This window comes from Mastomys coucha, unplaced genomic scaffold (assembly GCF_008632895.1).
Source record: "Mastomys coucha isolate ucsf_1 unplaced genomic scaffold, UCSF_Mcou_1 pScaffold13, whole genome shotgun sequence".
Lineage (NCBI taxonomy): Eukaryota > Metazoa > Chordata > Mammalia > Rodentia > Muridae > Mastomys > Mastomys coucha.
Window position 1 is genome coordinate 26,274,622 of NW_022196895.1, and position 19,890 is coordinate 26,294,511.

The window sequence follows — 19,890 nt, forward strand, 5'->3', positions numbered from 1 at the left end:
AGTACACTGTAGCTGTATAGATGGCCATGAGCCATCATGTGTGTGGCTGCTGGGAATTGGACTCAGGACCTCTGTGGGCCCTGCTGGCTTTGGCGTAATTCACTGTAGCGGTCTTTAGACACACCAGAAGAGGGCGTCCTATCTCATTAGGGGTGGTTGTGAGCCACCATGTGGTTGCTGGGATCCGAACTCAGGACCTTTGGAAGAGCAGTCAGTGCTCTTACCCACTGAGCCATCTCGCCAGCCCTCAAATATCTTTTTTAATGGAGAATATAAATTGGCCAAAATAGTCTTGTACTTCTTCTTTATTTGGCTTGCACCATGTGAACCTTATTACACTAATTTTCAGTCGAATTTTCCCTGTCTCAATCAAAGAAGGAAAAGAAAGAAAGAAAAAAAAAAGTTTTGTCAAAGCAGGAAGACTGGAATGTAACCACATAAGCCATGCTTCCTCTCTCCTGATTTGCCCTTAAGCAAGATGGCTGGTTCCCTGTGCACATGCGTACAGCAGCCCGCCCAGGGACGGTGTTCCGTCGCGTTTGCTTTCGTTCAGTGCAGGGATTGCTCGGTTACGGGCGGAGGGGCGGAACAGGAAGTTTGCATGTTTTGAGGCAGAGGCGGATTCTTCCTGGTGTCTTTCCCGTCCCGGGCTGTTTCTCCAGCGTCTGGTCTCCGAGCAGGTCATGGGGGAGGCGGAGAAGTTCCACTACATCTACAGCTGTGACCTGGACATCAACGTGCAGCTGAAGATGTGAGAGCTGAGCGGGAGGGAGGACGGCGGGGGCGGGGGTTGCGGGGGGTTGCCTGGATGGGAATCGCAGGGTAACCCACACCGAAGCCCCCGGGGACACGGAGCCGTTTGCGTTTTCCGCTTTTGTGGCCAGGCTGCGATCTAATTTTACCAAGGAAAGCCTTAGGAAACAGATTTCCCCGCCTAAGAGAGAGGAAGAAAATGAAGAACAGGGATGGAAGGTGGAATGGGGAGTTTGGAAGTCGTGGAAGGTGGGATAACTGAGCACACGGGTGCAGCTTTAATTACACACGAAACGAACTTTTGGGCAGTTTGACATTTTAAAGGCAGAGATGTTGAGAGGGAGTAGGAAACCCTGCCAGTCTTAGAGGGATCAAGAAGATGGGAGGAAAGAGGCTTTTAGTAAAACCTTGGGGCAGCACGTTTAAAATAAAGATCCAGAGCATGGCCTCTTGAAATGAGAACCCTGATAGGAAAGAAGAGTTCCCAGAGATGCTGACTTCAGAACAGTAGAAACATTTGCCTAAGTAAGGATGCTCAGCCTTCCAGACAAGAGCGGTTTTGCTGTGTAGTTTCCATATTGTCAGAACTGACCTGTGCCATTTCTCAGGGATAGGGAGAGAAATTTGAGGGCTGTACCTGGAGGGAGCCGGGAGCCTTCTTGCTAGTGAGGACTTCAGACTCCTACCCGGAGAGAACACATTGTGTATGCTATTCTTTACTTCGTTTGCTCTTATCTCCTACGTGCCACTAATTAGGCTTAATTCAGGCATCTGTGTAAGAGACTGAGAGGCCTCCTTGGCCACTCTTATGGTGGGAAGACAGTTGACCTGGGACTCCTTGCTTTGGTCCACATTCTCAACTGTTAACTTTTCCATCTTAGGTAATGAGTGTGGTCTCTGAGTTTCTGCATCTTCATTTATAAAATGAGAACGTGGTCTTAAAAAGCGTCTATCAGATTGCTGCTGTAGTAGCTGATATAATTTTGATGTCCAAGAAATGCTCCTGCTTCCTTAACAGTGTCCATGCATATTCTAGGATGGCTTACAACACCGTGCTTTTTGTATTTTGAAATGGTGAGATAGTATGAATATATAGTATGGAAAAAAAGGATAAAAAAAGAATACCTAAGCAAAGGTACATCATTCTCCCTTAAAACAGAGACAAAGGGTTTTTGTTGTTGTTTTTGTTTTTGTTTTTGTTTTTTTCCAAGACAGGGTTTCTCTGTATAGTCCTGGCTGTCCTGGAACTCACTCTGTAACCCAGGCTGGCCTCGAACTCAGAAATCCACCTGTCTCTGGCTGGCTTAGAACACACTATGTAGATCTGGCTGTCTCTACCTCCTGAGTTCTAGAATTAAAGGTGTGCAGTAGCATAAAGAGTGGGTAATAAGTTGTCAATTTGAAGTCAGTTTTATATATTAATTTATTTACTGAAGGGTTTCTCTTTGTAACCCTGGCTATCCTGGAACTCTCTTTGGAGACTAGGCTGAACTTGAACTCAGAGATCAGCCTACCTCTGCCTCCCAAGTGCTAGTAAATCAATAAAGTTAATCTTAAGGCCTGGATCAGGTGGGTGACAGAGTTTAACATGAAGAAACCCAAAGAAGAGAAATTCTTAATGAAGGTAAAATGAGTTTAGCAATGTTAGGATTTTCAGAGTTTATTATCACATATAACAGTGATGTTACTTTTAAAAATAGGAAGGTATTATCCGGTAGTTTATGGTTACTTAAACAGAAAATCAGCTTTTTATATATCTGTGTGTGTGTTAAAGTAAACATTGTGTCTGTGCTTTCAGAGGAAGCTTGGAAGGGAAGAGAGAACAGAAGAGCTACAAAGCTGTCCTAGAAGATCCCATGTTAAAGTTTTCTGGGCTATACCAAGAGACATGCTCTGATCTCTATGTGACTTGTCAAGTGTTTGCTGAAGGGAAGCCTCTGGCCTTACCAGTCAGAACATCCTATAAGGCATTTAGTACGAGATGGAAGTAAGTTGTCTTGGGGGCAGAGGGTTTCTGGTTTTCTTGTTTTGTTTTGTTGTTGTTTTGTTTTGTTTTTACCATATGAAAGATTCTAGAGTGTCTTTCCATTGCCTTACTAATATAAGTAGAGACACTTTTTTTCAGGGATTACTATAAACATTAGGTAGATTGTTGAAAGTACATATTACACATGTACACATAGTACATTGTATTGATGTAGTAGTGACCTCATTTGTATTTAGTATGTTGACATTTTGCAAAATAAATATTTTAATCATTTACAACATGAACCAGAACAGAACCATGGCTGGACTTGGTCTGTCTGCTATAATTTGAAGTGGCCAACCTGCTGTTTGGATCTTTAGAAGTGGATCGTATATGTATACTATATACATTATATGTATATAATGTATAGTATAAATTATACTTTATAAATACATAGTATAAATATATAACAGTATAAACATGTTATGTTTGTTATATATCATTATGTATTTATTGTATATTGTATAATTATAATATATAATATAAATGTATATAAGTAATAAAAGCATACAGTATTTTTTTCCAAATAAAACTTTATTTTTAGTTTCATAGTTTATTCATTATTTGCATGATATACTAGCAACACATTATTGAGGTGTAGAATCAGTGTAAGATAACATGAAATTCTGTATTATGAATCCTTGATCTAATGTCCTGATACGTCTTATCTGATAGACTTTATGGGGCATTTCTAATATTCAGTCAGATTACTTCTTAACAGTTTTTGTGCAGTCTGCTGTTAGTATTTGAAAGGTGCATCTGTTGCCTAACTCCTAAAATAAAATAATGGATAAACACTTTACACTTAAACATTTTATGCTTCCATTTTCCTGTATAAGTCATTACCTACCAGAAGTAGTCTATAAACTGGAAAAAAGTTACTTTGCAAAGAACTTCTTGCTATGTTAATTTTTACATTTCCTTCGTTTAGATAATATATTTAGAGGAACTATGACGTACTAGTATCTGAGTGTCCGACTGTGACCTGTGTGAGTTCTGGTAATAAGAGATTTACCCCAAACGTATCCAAGTCTGTCTTCATCTGTACTATTCTGTCATGTCCTCCAGTTAGTTCTCGTAATGAAGGGAGATATGGCTCAGTGAATAAAGGCATCCCTGTTCGTCGAACCTGACAGCCTGAGTTTTATCCCTGGACTCTACCTTTTGGAAGGAGAGAGCTGTCTCCTGAAAGTTGTTCTCTGACCTTAATCACAGTTAGTGTAGATGTGCACAGAGAGTGCAAGGTCTCGTTTGTAGTCTCCTGTAATTCAGATTTAGAGATGTGTTGTTGTCACTGTCCTTTAGGTGGGGTTCTGGTTTGTTTTTTTTTTTTCTTTCTTTTCCTACACAGGGATGGAGATTGAACTCACAGCCTTGTACGTGCTAGGTAGGCACTCTTCCACTGAACTTAACTTCCACTTGAACTTTTTAAGCCGTTGAGGTTCTGTCTTCTTCTCTAAAGCATTTGAAAGAGAGGCAGGGTGGAGGGGGATATCAATTGAATATATTTCATTTCAAAGTGTATTCATCTGTCCAGAGAATTAAGTCTGCTGGGCTCGTGGTGGGATTCCCGTGTCCAGATGCAGGTTTTGTCATCTGCAAAGGGATCATCAGGGATTGGGCCAGCACTGATGGATGGCGAGGAAGATGACAAAAGGACGCTAAGAACACATAGCCTTTGGTGTTTGAATTGATCCCTTCATAGATTTTGGAATGGCTAGAGTAGTTTCTCTACGTGTTAGCTGAGAGACCACTTCCCGCTAGAGAACAGCTTGTAAAACAGGTTGAACTGTAGTCGCTTTGATTTAAGGAGATCTTGGGACCAGGAGTTAGAGAGCAGAAGACTTGAGAAGGATTGCTTGATCAAGGTACTGTCTCTCAGAATGTAAGGGTAGACGACGAGATGAAAGCATAGGTAGATTAATTTGGATATTGACACTAGTTTTTTCTCTTTAGCTTTGTCTCATATTATTTGTCTCCGTGTCTATCAACTGCTGTCGTTTCTTCATCCACAGATAATAAATAACACTGTTCGTTATTTCCTTTTCAGTCTGTTTTGTCATGTGAGTAGTAATTTACTTACGTGTGTACACTCATTGTAGCCTCTCTTAAACATGCAATTTGGTTTCTTAAAGAACTTCATAGAAATAGAGATTTGATAAAGTTTTGCTTCTAATCAAAATTGATGACATCTCTTTTCCTGGAGTTTCAGAATTTGCAACGGCCATAAATAACATTTTTGTTGTCTTTGAAAATTCTGTTGTTTCTTACTGATGCTTGTGTGTTTGATCTAGAGATATGCTGCTTTGAGGGCAAGCACTAGTAAATAGAATTCTGTCTGCCTTTTGGGTATTCATGTTTTTATGTGGGGTTCTTTTGGGATATTAAAAGCCATGTACTTGAGGGAGTGGAAATAATCAAGTAAGTCTATTTTAAATGAAGAAGAATATTTACAAAAATGAGTATAGTGTAAGAAATTGCTGGTTATTTCTATAATCTGTGTTACTAACAAATACACATTAACAAGTTATTTGCAGACATTCTTAGGGAGCTAAGTGTCACCAGTGCCAGTGAAATAAGTCGGAAGTGCAATGGTCAAAATATATTGTGAAAAAAATTTAATAAAAAAGAACTTGATGAGATAGAACAGATGTGCAAGTTAGTCCTGTTCAAGTGTTACAAAAACAAGCAAAATTGAAGGGTTTCCACGTTGTTTTTTAGCATATAAACCTAATTTTTTTTAGAGCCTTCTCATCTGTTTGAACCATCTTTTATGGGTTAATTTGAAAGAAAGATATGTATGTATTCTGTTGACTTTGTTCCCATAGTTGGAATGAGTGGCTGAAACTCCCTGTGAAGTACCCTGACCTGCCCAGGAATGCCCAAGTAGCCTTGACTATATGGGATGTGTATGGACCCGGAAGAGCTGTGCCCGTGGGAGGAACGACTGTGTCGCTCTTTGGAAAATATGGGTAAGCATTCTGCCCACTAGTGCACAGACGGCTGCCTCTTTTCTTTCCCAGAGAACTTTGATTATTTATGTAATTTGGTTTTTCTCTGTGAAAGCCAGTTAGGTCTGTGGGCCTTACACATTTTTGAGATTGGATCCGAAATGGATTTCTTATGGGATATGCTGCACTAGCTGCTTTTTTTTTTCATTGCTAAATCAGTGACAAATTGCTCACAATAGCACCTGATGGAATCACAGGTTTAAAGGTTCAGTCTTTCATGGGTGAGGAGGGCACGGCTGCAGAGTGAGGCAGCTGGTCCCATGGCAGCTGCAGTCAGAAACAGCGATTGGTCAGCAGTTTGCTTTCCCTCTGCTCATGTCCTGGTCAGGGATGGTAGCTTAGAAAACATCTCTGCCTATGTTAGGGTGGGTCGCTGGAGTTAACACAGTCTTAAGACGCTGTCTCAACACACATCCCAAAGTTTGTCCCCTAGGAGGTTCTACATCCTACAGATTTGACAATTAGAGTTAACCATCATAGCAGCTAAATGAAAAGAAACACAGTTTGTATTATTCTACTGATAAGTGAGTGCTAATGTCGTTTCCGTTAGAAAGATGGAGCTTTGAGGAGTGAGAACCCCATCCATATCTGGAGACTGAAAGCAGTAGTGCCTTTCGGTGGTACGTGGTAATGGCTGTCACTGGCTGGCTCTTAACAGATGCCTTAATTTTTGTCCTTTTAAAGTTTAAACATGTTCATTCACACATCATTAAATGTAAATGAGAGTTACCATTTTAATAGGTTTCTTCACTATTTTCTGTAAATTGCTTCAGTGGTATCTTTTGCCCATTTTCTTTTTAAATATAGTTTTCACACAACAACCCTTTTTGATGTTGCTAAGATAGGATCTGAGTGTGTAGCCCTGGCTGGCCTAGAGCTTACTGTATAAATCAGTGTGGGCTTGAAGTCATAAAGTCATAAAGATCTGCCTGCCTCTGCCTCTGCCTCCTGGGTCCCAGGATTAAAGGCATGTGCCACCCATGCCTGGCTAAAAGTGCCTTCTTTCTAATTGTTCATTTCTTAATGATGTCTGAGAAGTGTTCGTACATGGAGGAAACTGGCTATGTGTGTACTGTGTTTAACAGTTACTTTCAAAATACTCTGTCTCTTATTTTTTTGCTTGGTTCTTTTATACATACACATATATGTATGTATGCATGTATGTATACACATACACATATTCACTAGATTGGATTTATAGAAGCATTTCTTTCATTATGTTTTTATTCCTTTATATTTAAATCTATAAACTTTTGAGGACAGAGTGATTCATTATGTATCAACTTGAACTACAAAAGCTTGTCTTTTATACATGTGTCTTAATTCCTTTACATAAGCCAGTCTTCTCTGATAATTTAAAAGAATTCTGTCATTGTATCCTGAACCTAAGAAAAGCAACAGAGTAAGGTGGTGGAGTCGGAGGGAGGGAGGGAAAGAGGGAGGGAGGCAAGGAGGGAGGGAAGGAAGGAGGGAGGGAGGGAGGAGATAGATACCTGGATCAGATGCTTGCTTTCATTCTTCAGTATCTGGTCTCCAAGGGCAAGTTAGCGAATAGTAGGTTTCTTCTTCTGTAAGATGAAACCATATCCACGTCATAGTTTATGGTGACGATTTAAGTACATCTTGTAAGCCTAGTGAGTATTTTGTTTACAGATAGTACCTGTGTTAGCTCATTGTAGATGGTGCCAGCCAAGGGCAGGTGAGCCTGAGCTGTATCGCAAAGTAGGCTGAGCAAGCCAGGAGGAGCCGGCCAGCCAGCAGCCTTCCCCCATGGCTTCTGCTGGGTGCAGTGGCTTAATTTGTGTGGGATGAGCCTGGAGGTTGTGGGCAGGCTAGGTGGATCCTGATAGATGGCTAGAGAGTATAGGAACACTGGATGGTTGACCTGGGCTATTTCTAGAGCTCAGGGGGACAGTCCACGGAGGGGAGGATCAGGCAGACTCACTGGACCCAGGCAGAAGAACATGTCTGTAATTCTTTGTGTAGCTCACTGAGTGAAATTTTCTTTGCTTCTCATCCAAAGGAAGTGGAAAGTGTTCCTGAAAGATAAATTATATTGCATAGATTACCAAGAAATTGGTAGTAATAATTCGGAGTTAAGTTTGTTTGCTTGAAATGAACTAAGATGTTTAAATCTTGGAGAAATCTGTTTTGTACATTAGCTCTCTGCCACAGCCCACCGTCTTTAACTTGAATGTCTAGCTTCGGAGATTTCTACGTAGCTTGAGAGCTGATTGGTCATTACTTGAATTGGTAGAACCATAGGCAAAGAGCAGGTGTGTGTGAATTCTGAAGTCATGGCAGTGGCTGCCACAGCAGCCTGGCCCTGCCAGCCAGAGCTGCAGTGGCATCTAGTATCAGGCCTCTGGATGGAGCTGAAGGAGGGCCTGCTGTGCTGTTCTTCTGTGTCATCTGTGTGGCTTACTTTCTCAAGTAGATGCAGGGCTCTGCCCAGGGCCCGCCTCACCACCTGGGGCTTGTGTAGTTCTCTCGGCAAGTTTCCATTAGTGTCCAGAGAAAGGGTGTGACCGCTTGACCTTCACCCCTCAGCACGCCCCTCCCCTACATCCCACTCAGAACTTCTCTAAATGTATTCCAAGTTGCCTAAATCATTTAGTAAGCTGACTTCCTGCCATCTCCGGCCGTTTGTTTTTAGTTCATTTAAGCCAGAGTATTCACCGAGGAGTGGAGAGGTAGAAGGAGGGGACGTCTTGTGCTGTTGCTGCAGGTGTGTGTGAGGACACGCACTTTTAGGACTGATGCTATTTACTTTGCTGTCGACAGTCCCTTAGAGACTGCTTTAAGGTTGGTTGTTCTGTGTTTTATTTTGTTTTATTTGAGACAAGGTCTGATTAGATTGCTTGTGTTAGTCTAAAATCTGTGATCTTCCTGCCTCTATGCTGTCTGATCTGTTTGATTTTTAAAAGAAAGAAAATCTTACAAGAGGTTACATTTGCATGTTTTTATAATAACCACTAATTAAAATATAATATTTTTAACAATGAGAAAACTGATATATACTAAGGAGTCACATTATTTATTCATGGTCACAGCCACACATGCTGTGATTGCTACAACTCTTACCCAGACCCAGACAGGCTTAATAGAAGAATTATGTAGCTAACGGTTTTGGTTTCCGTCCTGTAATTGTGGTATTATTCTGTTGGCTAGAAATGCAGTGTCTGCTATTCTAAGGTGTCTGCTGAAGTGGCGTTAAGTGCCCTCCTCCAAAAAACAGACACCATTTTCATCAGAACAGCAGTGAATACTCACAGGGGTCCCCTTTGGTCGGCCTTGTTGACTTGTCACTCTTCTGAGAAGCAGGGTGTAGGATCGTCACTGGGCTCTTTTGTGCTTTCCAGTTTTTAATGTGCATTTCTACCTCGATTGTATGTGGCCTCATTTTATCAGGAGGTGCTGGCTTATGTGGACTGGGAAGCTAACTGAAGTGGGCTTCTTATCGGTCAGACTGTAGGGAAGTATTCTGTTCTGGGACGAGACTTGCACATGTCTAGCAGCCCGCAGTCACCCAAGTTTCTGTAGTAACTGCTCACGTATGAATTTTACCTTGGTTTGCCCCTAGAGCCGTGTAAGAAAGAGGTGAATACTTACTTAAGTGTAGACGGCTCTCATTCCCTAAGGGAGAGAAGAGTGGCCTGGAAAGGTTTGTGGTTTTAGCAGCTTAGCTCATTGTCGCACAAACCGTGGGGGTCTCAGAGCCTAGCAAGTGTACATGCATGGCACATACGCCTTTATGATGAACTGCTTTAGTTCATTTCGACTCTGAACTTTTTTTTTTTTCTCGTAGCATGTTTCGTCAAGGAATGCACGACTTGAAGGTCTGGCCTAATGTGGAGGCAGATGGTTCCGAACCTACCAGAACTCCTGGCAGAACAAGCAGCACCCTCTCAGAAGATCAGATGAGCCGCCTCGCCAAGGTACACAGGCTTCAAAGATAAGCCGAGCTCTGAGCAGAGCGGATCCTAGGGTACTCGATGTTGTCTTGTCGATTTAAATTCACCTTTAGGAACAGTTTTGAGATATGATTCACATGTCTTCACTCATGGAAGGTATATGATCCATAGCCTTTATCGTCATCCTCGCTGTATGACTTCAGGGTATTTTTACCTCTAAAAACTCCATGCATTCAGTCGTCACTCCTCACTGCACGTCCTGATGACTGCTGGGCCACTTTCTGTCTGTGCACTTCTACATACATGGAATCATGGCCTTTTGTCTAGACTTGCATCAGATTTGGAAATGTGGGTTTCTGGAATTTTCATATTATATCTATTTTCTATATTGTTCTTTTAAGTGAAAAAGATGGCATAGGTCCTGAGTGAATGTATTGTTTGGTATACTCTTTTTTTCTCCAAATGAGTAAAACTTACGATGCACTTCAGCTGCTCGTTTCTAGGTCTTGCTTGTGTTCTTACTGGATATGTAAGATAGTTCACAAGCTTCTCTTATGTTTGCCCTCTCTTTAAGAGTCTATCAACAGTGAACTTTGATTTCGCTACTTCTGTGGTTAAACAATTAATAGATATTTTATTAGAGTCATCTCATCTACAGTCTGTGGCCTACCAAAATTTGAAAGATTCAATTTTTAAGGGTCAGAAGAACATAGTTTCACTCAGGCTGCCTAAGGATAATGGGACCTTGAAGGGAAGACTCATCACTTAAATGGCCCATGAAAAGATGGTGTTGGGTAGTTATTAAACAGCGAGTATCATCTCCAAGCTGGACCGAATGCTTCTGCTCTGATTCGTTACTTAGCTATGGAAGATAAATTCTGACTATGATATGAATAAATAATATCTGCTTTCCAAGTTTACATCTTTGAGAACAGTTCTTTCAGAGTGGTTTTAAAGGAATACATCTCTCTAATGATTTAGGCAGTTTTATAAACCTGTCTAGTTTTCCATTGAGGAACAATAGCCATGAGAAGAGGAAATAACACTGTATTTGTTCAACTTAGCTCTCTGTTTGTTATTGTTGCTTGGTTTGTTTTTTGTAATGTATATGAATACATTGTAGCTGTCTTCAGACACACCAGTAGAGGGCACCAAATCCCATTATAGATCTCTGTGAGCCACTATGTGGTTGCTGGAAATTAAACTGAGGACCTTTGGAAGAGCAGTCAGTGCTTTAACCACTGAGCCATCTCTCCAGCCCCATTGGTCTTGGTTTTTATAATTTGGATTTCCTAGAGTTCTAATAAGATACAGAAGGAAATGTGTGTAGTAAGATATTCTTGTTCGTGTATCTTGCTTATTGTTTTGTTTTTTTTCTCCATCTCTAAACATTTTCAACTAGTGCTTACTTCTGTCTCAGCTGATATGTGAACATAGTAATAAGAGACCACTTTTAAAGACAGTCTGTTAACTTTTATCGTCTGGGCCAGCTTCTTGGTAATGATGGCCAGCGTCTACACTGCTCTCTTCAATTCTGTTTTCCAGCTTGCCGTAGTGTAAGAATCTTATGGTAGGTTGCACACCCTCCCGGGGCTTTGGATGTGACCACTGTGCTCTGGCGTTTGATTTATGTTGAATCTGTGTCTTTGGACCTGAAAGGTTAGTGCAGAGCATGCTCTCCGCTGCCTCCTACTCATCTCACAGCTGACTGGATGCCATTGCAGTGTGCTTTCCTTCCTGTCGTTTTGATTAAGAGGAGGTGAAGGGAAGGGAACAAGTAGATGGAACGTGTTTCTTGGTCCATGTGGAGATAGTGGAAGGCATGGAGGGGCTGAGCACTGAAGCAGACAGGAGGGGACGCCGTGGAACTTCACAGTGCTGTATCTGGTCCCTGTGGGTTGGGGTCTGGACCTCAGGCTTAGTGCAACAGGAACTAGAGGGCAGAAAGTGACCGTGATACACAGAAGAAACAGGACGGACTAAATAACTATCCTAACATATGCTGCCTGCGTGAAGGTTGTAGATTATAGGAAGGCTACTCGTCTACCTGCTGTCTATACTTACCTGTAGTACCGCACTGCACACGCTCTTCACATCATAACATGGGAGTTTATAAAAGAACTGAGCAGAAGGCAAAATGCCTTCAATCAAGCTCCTCAGTTATAATCTAGATCGTTCATTACAACACAATGGGACATAACAGTTGAAAGAGTGACAACTGTCTCAGTTATAATCTACATCATTATGTGACCATACTATGGATATAACAGTTGAAAGAATGAAAGCTGTCTACCCAAATGAGGACCTAATGAAGTATAGATATTGCTTACAAAGGATGCCACATTCTTAAGCAACATGTGGACACAGAAAAGAACCAATTGAAAGTGCTGTTAGGAAGTTAGTCCCAATAGATAAACACTTGAGACTTGACTGTATACAGTAATAAATACACTACAGATAATCTCATAGCCTTGGAGTAGTAACACCTCTGTTCACTGTAGGAATGGACTTTAATCACATGAGCAAGCACAAAAAAGATTGTTTTCTTAAAATGCTTATCTTACAGTGGAAAATTATTACTGATTGATCAGAGCTCACAGAGAAATCCATTGCTGTACAAATGAGAACATACACTGCTGGCCCTAGCATTTAGGTTATGGAAAGAGGCTCATGTTTCATTTACCTGTTTAGATGTTTTTTAGATGTATTTGTACATCTGTTCTGTAGAACTTCTGTAACTAAGCTAAGAATAGTTATCACTGCAAATGGCAGATCTGGAGCAACCAGTATTGTATGGGCAAAGTAATAGGAGAAATCAGTAAGAATTTGTATGCTCTGTAAAGGAAGAAAAGACACATTTATCAGTCTCTAGTAACTGTATAGAATGATAGCGCCTGCCATGCTTTGCATCTACTTGCGTATTTAGAGCACAAAGAGAACGTAACATTTTTTACTGGCATGGACTCAAAAGTGACAGGAGTTTGAAAAGCTGTTGGTGTGCGAACCAGCTTTCCAGCTTGCAGTGTGACACTCTCCTGTAAGTCACACTGCTTGGTCTTTGGTTTCTTCTCCTTGATGTAGCTCATGTATTCATCTGATGTTTTACCAGCACTAATAAAATATCTAGCGCTCTTTTTATTAATTGTTTAAGTTAGCATGAAAAAGTCATGTGTTTCAAGACAGCATTTCTGTACATTGTATCTTAGACTGTTCCCACTCTGCCCTCTCTTTCACTTCCCACCTCTTACTTACTAATCGCCTCCCTTCTCCCAAGTGGACTACCTCACCCCTCTGCTTTTGTATCACACAAGTTCCCTTATCCTCTCTCTGTCTCTTCTCCTGTTTAAAGATCTCTTCCTAGTCTCAGTCTACCTTCTACTTTGACAACTTTCTCTCTCTGTCTCTCTCTCTCTGTCTCTCTCTGTCTCTCTGTCTCTCTGTCTCTCTCTCTCTCTCTCTCTCTCTCTCTCTCTCTCTCTCTCTCTCTCTCTCTCTCTCTCTCTCTCTCTCTCTCTCACACACACACACACACACACAAGATGAAATGCTCAGCGTTTATCCGGATCTGAAGGATAATGATCTCCATCCACTTCCATCCTTTTCTCAAAGGTGTGATTTCATTCGTTACAGCTGAAAAAAATTCCTGTGTGATATGCACATACCATATTTTCTTCATGTGTTTGTCCTTGATAAGCATTTAGTCTGGATCCATCTTTTAGTTTTTATGACTGGCACAGTTACAAACACGAATAGCAGTTGCTAATTCCTCTATATCTATCTTCATTTTAATGATTACCATGAGGGGAAAACAGTGCTGTTTGCCATGCAAAAGAGCAAGTTGGTTATTTCCTCAGTGGTACTTTTGTATTACAGTGGGCCTCGAACTCCTTTCTAATTTTTGTTATATATGGATAAGTGTTTTGCCTGCATACATAGAGATGAACCACATGTAGGCCTACTGTTCACAGAAACCAGAGGAAAGCATTGAGTCCCTTGGAACTGGAGTTACAGATGAGAGTTAGTTACTCTTTGATTCTGGCAGTGGAACCCCTATCTTCTGCAATTGCTGCAGATGTTCTTAACCAATGAGCTATCTTTCTAGCCCCAGAACCCCAAATGTTCTGAAATACTGCAGACACATGGGTGTGATGTTGTCAGGGAAGATAAAGAGTACTGGTGGTTATGCCCTTCAGATCTGAGAGAGGGATTAATTCATGGTGCTATTTGCTGTCCTTATGGGAATACTGCCACGGCATAGGCAGGGGAGAGGAAGTCAATGAGCTAAGAGAAGTGTGGATAGAAGGTTTCAGTGCTCAGTGCGCTTCATTTTATGAATCCGTTAAGAAAGAGTTTTGGTAAGTAAGTAAAGCTGATGTTTAAAATATGCACTGTCAGGAACAAAGCGAATTCTAATCTGAGGCCCTGGCAGCTTATTGTGATTTCTCTGTGAATTGAAAAAACCAGTATGATGTAATTTCTGAAACTAGGCCAAGATTAGTGTGTAAGACCTCGGTGGACTCAAACATGAGCAGTGTTAGAAATTTAAATCCTTTATCACTGTTTCCTAAAATAAGGCCCACATACATGTATGTGTACATAAACCTTAAAGTGGTGATTTATTGGTCTCCAAGAATTACCTTTGTATAAGCCACTTTTATTTTTCAGAATGTTACATTGAAAGTGGGAAGAGTAGAGAAAAGATTATGTATTATTCCTTAGAGGATCTACTCATTATAATTCATTTATGATAGTCAAAACGTAAGAACTGTAAAACATGCAAATAACATTCGGGGAGGACTTCCTTCTGCTCGTGTCAAGACTGCAGGCTTGATTTTAAAACTTTTTTTTAAAATGATTTTCATATTTAGAAAAAGGTTTGTCTTTTGCTTCACTTCTTATTCTGATAATAGTATTCGGTTTTAATATGTAATAGTACTTTCTATGTGGGCATCTGAAGTGTAGGGGTGTTTCACGTTGAATCTGATATCCTAAGGGTGTAGATTTGTATGTAGGCTCAAATGTGTAGGATTGCTTCGTGTGTGTAATCCGATGTGTAGGAACACTTTTATATGTGGAATTGCATATGTAAAAGGGCTTATGTAGAGTTGATATCATAGGCTCAGTATCTTTCATATTAGATCTTTAAAACCCAAAAGTGTTTTGAATCTTGGCTCATTTTAGAATTTGAAGTATTTGTGTATACTTGATTAGATATCTTGAGAGTAGGCTCCAAATATATACACAAAATTGACTGTTTTAATGTATATTTTAATGTATATTATATTGTCTTAAGTAGTGTCAGAATTATTTTTGATGTCCTGTGCACAGTGACCCCATCTTCTGAGGCCGATGGGGCAGTCTCCCACCATGGCCTGAAGAGCTTTGGATGGCATAGTGTTACAGATGCTAGATTTTCAGGGTTGAGTGATCCATTGCTGTCCCCCTTCCTTCCTGTTGGTTCTGTGTTGAGACTAACCCTGTTGTACTTTTCTATAGCTCACCAAGGCTCATCGGCAAGGACACATGGTGAAAGTGGATTGGTTGGACAGATTAACATTTAGAGAGATCGAAATGATAAATGAGGTGAGTTGCTTCCCTTCTCACATCAGGAATCCATTCTGAAGGTGACTAAGCTAACATTTTCTTTTTAAAAAACAATGTTTTATTGTCAGTTCTCTGTCAGATGTGGGCTTCTTTCAGTTACTGTGAGTTTCATATTAATAAACAATAAACCTGTCAGCAGGGCTGCCTACCTGTCATATGTGACAGCTCAGCACCTCACATTTGTTGCCATGTTGGTTAAGTTCGTGTGACTGGTTTGTTTGTTTGTTTTGTCTTGTTTTTGAGACAGGGTTTCTCTGTGTTGTAGCCCTGGCTGCTGGCTGTCCTGGAACTCACTCTGTAGACTAGGCTGGCCTTAAACTCAGAAATCCACCTGCCTCTATCTCCTAAGTGCTGGGACTAAAGGCGTGTGCCACCACCGCCCAGCAGCTGTTTGTGGAGTCAGCAGTACCGTTCTGCTCTCTGAGGTCACCACATGCCGTCTTCAGAGATGCACTGTCCAGCCCACACCTCTGTTTCAGTGCTTCACTTACCACTCCCTGGGTGTTGTAGCCTCAGTAGGGACTCCATCATACATAATTTACCTTCTCTTGACCTTTTGTATTGAGCCAGTGTAAATATTTCATTAAAAGATGACTTCAGTGAGTCTTTTAAAAAGCTGTATTTGCTAAAGCTGGGTGTATTTTGTAGGTTTGTTTTAAGAATACCGTAGGTTTGATGTAAGAATTTGTGTCTAGAGAGTGGAAACCACTTTATGAATCACATTCCGGGAGGAGAGTGTCACTGTCTAGCTGGCAGTGACGACTCTGGTGTACACATCTCATGACTTAAACCTCCACGGGTTCTGATCAGAGGAGAGTGAGAGGGAGGAGGGGAGAAAGGCGATGGAGACTGAGTGTGACAGCCCATTATCCTTGTCTTAAATGAATCTTGCCTATATTGATTGTACAGTTGAGGTCCTTTCTAAATGTATTCACATGTTCACCACACAGACCACTAGACGAGCTAGCTTTTGCACTCCTAATAATAGTTCCATTAGAAAAAAAGTGTATTCAAAACGCATATGTTTTCTTCCAGGTCAGTGCTTTGTATGTAGAGATGTAGCATTGGGCATGCTTTCCCACCTTGACCGTGCTGCCCTGCCTCTCTGCTTTTCACCGGACAGTAGACAGTACTTTACGGTGCCGAACAGTTGAAGTGACATTGGCATTGCGCCTATGTATATGTCTGCACCGTGTGCATGTAGTGCTGGCAGAAGCTAGGAGTCCTGATAAAAGCTGCTAATGACGAGTTAGCTGAGGAACATTCAGAAATTGCAAAAATTTTATAAAAATTACTTAAGCCTCTTACCTTTGGTTGCAAACTTAAAAAAAAAAATAAGATTACTTTCCCTATATATACATCATAATTCCTGAAGTGAGTTATGTAGTTTAAAGATGAACTTGTTGAAAGTTGTTACAAGTACAAACTGTCATGTTTATTTTTGAAATAAAATAGTTCTCAAAACACTTTTAAGTTCTAAAAATCATAAAAATCCCAGCTGCTGAGTAAGCCAAATGTTTTATTGAATCTGGAGATGGTGTGCTGAGTAACATGCCCTTCTAGGTGCAGCAGTGGTGCTGATTGACTCTTACATGTGGATAATAACAAAAGTTATATTTTAAGTAGTAGTTGATTGACTCATGTATTGCTGCACTGTGGTGAAGACCCTCACTTAAGAAAGTTTGAAGGTCGTCATTTATCTCTCTCTCTGTTTGTTCTCTCTTAGAGTGAGAAACGAAGCTCTAATTTCATGTACTTGATGGTTGAGTTCCGCTGTGTCAAATGTGATGACAAGGAGTATGGTATTGTTTACTATGAAAAGGTACTCTCCTTGGGACTTTATGCTATCTACTGTCAAGGGCTGGGCACCGATGCCTGCTCTTCCTGCTTAGACACATGCTTTGGTTGCAGAAGAGCAACTGCTTCTGCATATACAACCATACCACAGAGCTGCAGCCCAATCAGATCACGTAGGTCTGGGCCACAAAATTCAATAAATATGCAAGTGATTAAAACTTTCTGATTCCTTCAGTCTCTGCTCTACACTTTATCTATGTAACTCCTTCCATGGCTATTTTGTTCCCCCTTCTAAGAAGGATCAAAGTATCAACACTTTGGTTTTCCTTCTTGAGTTTCATGTGGTTTGTGGATTGTATCTTGGGTATTCCGAGCTTCTGGGCTAATATCCATGACTGCATTCCATGTGTGTCCTTTTGTGATTGGGTTACCTCACTCAGGATGATAGCCTCCAGATCCATCCATTTGCCTAAGAATTTCATAAACTCATTGTTTTTAATAGCTGAGTAGTACTCCATTGTGTAAATGTACCACCTTTTCTGTATCCATTCCTCTGTTGAGGAACATCTGGGTTCTTTCCAGCTTCTGGCTATTATAAATAAGGCTGCTGTGAACATACTGAAGCATGTATGCTTATTACATGTTGGGGCATCTTTTGGATATATGCCTAGGAGTGGTATTGCTAGGTCCTCAGGTAGTACTATATCCAGTTTTCTGAAGAACTGCCAAACTAATTTCCAGAGTGGTTGTACCAGCTTGCAATCCCACCAGCATTGAAGGAGTGTTCCTCTTTCTCCACATCTCCACCAGCATCTGCTGTCATCTGAGTTTTTGATCTTAGCCATTCTGACTGGTATGAGGTGGAATCTCAGGGTTGTTCTGATTTGCATTTCCCTGATGACTAAGGACATTAAACATTTCTTTAGGTATTCCTCAGTTGAGAATTCTTTGTTTAGCTCTGTTACCCTATTTTTAATAGGGTTGTTTGGCTCTCTGGAGATTTAACTTCTTGAGACTGCCTCACCTGAGGATCCATTCCATATACAATCACCAAACCCAGACACTATTATGGATGCCAACAAGTGCTTGCTGACAGGAGCCTGGGATAACTGTTTCCTGAGAGGCTCTGCCAGTGCCAGACAAATACAGAAGTGAATGCTCACAGCCATCCATTGGACTGAGCACAAGCTCCCCAATGAAAGAGTTAGAGAAAGACCCATGGAGCTGACAGGGTTTGGAGACTCATGGGAAGAACAACAATATGAACTAACCATTATCCCCAGATCTCCCAGGGACTAAATCACCAACAAAAGAGTACACATGGAGGGACTTATGGCTCCAGATGCATATTTGCAGAGGGATAGCCTAGTAGGTCATCAGTGGGAGGAGAGGCCCTTGGTCCTGTGAAGGCTCTATGCCCCAGTGTAAGGGAATGCCAAGACCAGGAAGTGGGAGAGGATGGGTTGGTGAGCAGGTGGAGGGGGAAGGGAATAGGGGGGTTTTCGGAGGGGAAGCCAGGAAAAGGGAGAACATTTGAAATGTGAATAAAGAAAATATCTAATTTAAGAAAAAAAAAAAGATTATATACATAAAAGGTTCCATACGAGAGGAATGGATTTTTGTTAGATACTCTGCTGGTATCATGATATTGAGCTTCACAGCCTGTGGAACTATTAGCAATAAATTCTGTTATATAATTCATATTAATTGTTTTAGGTTACTCAGTTAAAGTAATTCTAATAGTTAACTAAGATGAATTGGCACTTTAAGGCTTTCTACCATCAGGACTCCTAAGAGATGGGAAAAGACCTATCATCAGGACTCTGAAAAGACTAGGAAACCCATCATTTCTGAAGGGGAAATGAAGTAGTATATCACAGTGTTTAACTACAAATAGGCTCATTATTTCTGTGGGGTACTAGATGAAAAAATTAAATGTTCAGTTTACTAGATCACAAAATTAAATTATGTATTATAAACCAAAAAAAAAAAGACTTTCTGATTAAAATTGTTCTGAAAATCTGAGAGTATGACACTAAAGTAATAGCATTATTTACAGTTATCCATTTGCACAATAAATAGGAAATTATAATGTGTTGTTGGCAGAACTTTGAAAGCTCAGATGTCTGATATTTAATCTGTACACAGTATGTTAGAAGTATATATGTGTCTTTGGTTATGAAAGCCGACATTGACATGCTTGTATATAGTTTATCCAAAGTTTTGAAATAATGTTTTTACTATACTGATGTAACAGTTATGTATTGTTCATGTTTACTCATTATGGGAAGAATAACTCAGTGTTCCAAATGTTCCATTTCAAATTATTTGCTTTAAATTCAAGTTGAAAGCGTTTCCTTTAAATGATGCAGAGTACTTATATAGGTACATGTATACTCATTTGAAACTGCCTAAATAGAGTTTCTTTCAGTATTATGGAAATAGTATTTAATAGTTCTCATTTCAAATGAGAACAGAGTTTGTGTATTTAACACGAGAGATGAGCACTGGTAGCATACGATAAGTTTACATATAGGTCCCTTGTTCATTATCAATATCATTTATTGACACTGCCTCCAGGGACCTCATGCCTATACACTTTGCAGATGGCCACCTGAAAGATTTTCACAAGAGAGGATTTGGATTTACTCTGTCATTCATTACCCTGTGATCCTTCTCAGTTTATGTTCTTACTTCATCCCTCCATCGTTTGTTTTCGCTTTAGTGCAAGATTAGGACCAGTTGACTTACCCGGCCTTCTAAGCATGAGAAAGATGGAAAGGAT

General features: G+C 40.5%; 1 protein-coding gene across 1 annotated transcript in view; it reads left to right on the forward strand.

Moving 5' to 3' along the window:
- Positions 1-588: 588 nt before the first annotated feature.
- Positions 589-19,890, forward strand: part of Pik3c3 (phosphatidylinositol 3-kinase catalytic subunit type 3) — a 77,545-nt gene continuing 58,243 nt past the window's right edge. The window contains exons 1-6 of the mRNA XM_031365204.1: positions 589-751; positions 2,552-2,740; positions 5,608-5,751; positions 9,599-9,728; positions 15,201-15,287; positions 17,035-17,130. Of these exons, the coding sequence (XP_031221064.1) occupies positions 684-751; positions 2,552-2,740; positions 5,608-5,751; positions 9,599-9,728; positions 15,201-15,287; positions 17,035-17,130 (714 nt within the window). The 5' untranslated portion in view covers positions 589-683. The remainder of the gene's footprint in view (positions 752-2,551; positions 2,741-5,607; positions 5,752-9,598; positions 9,729-15,200; positions 15,288-17,034; positions 17,131-19,890) is intronic.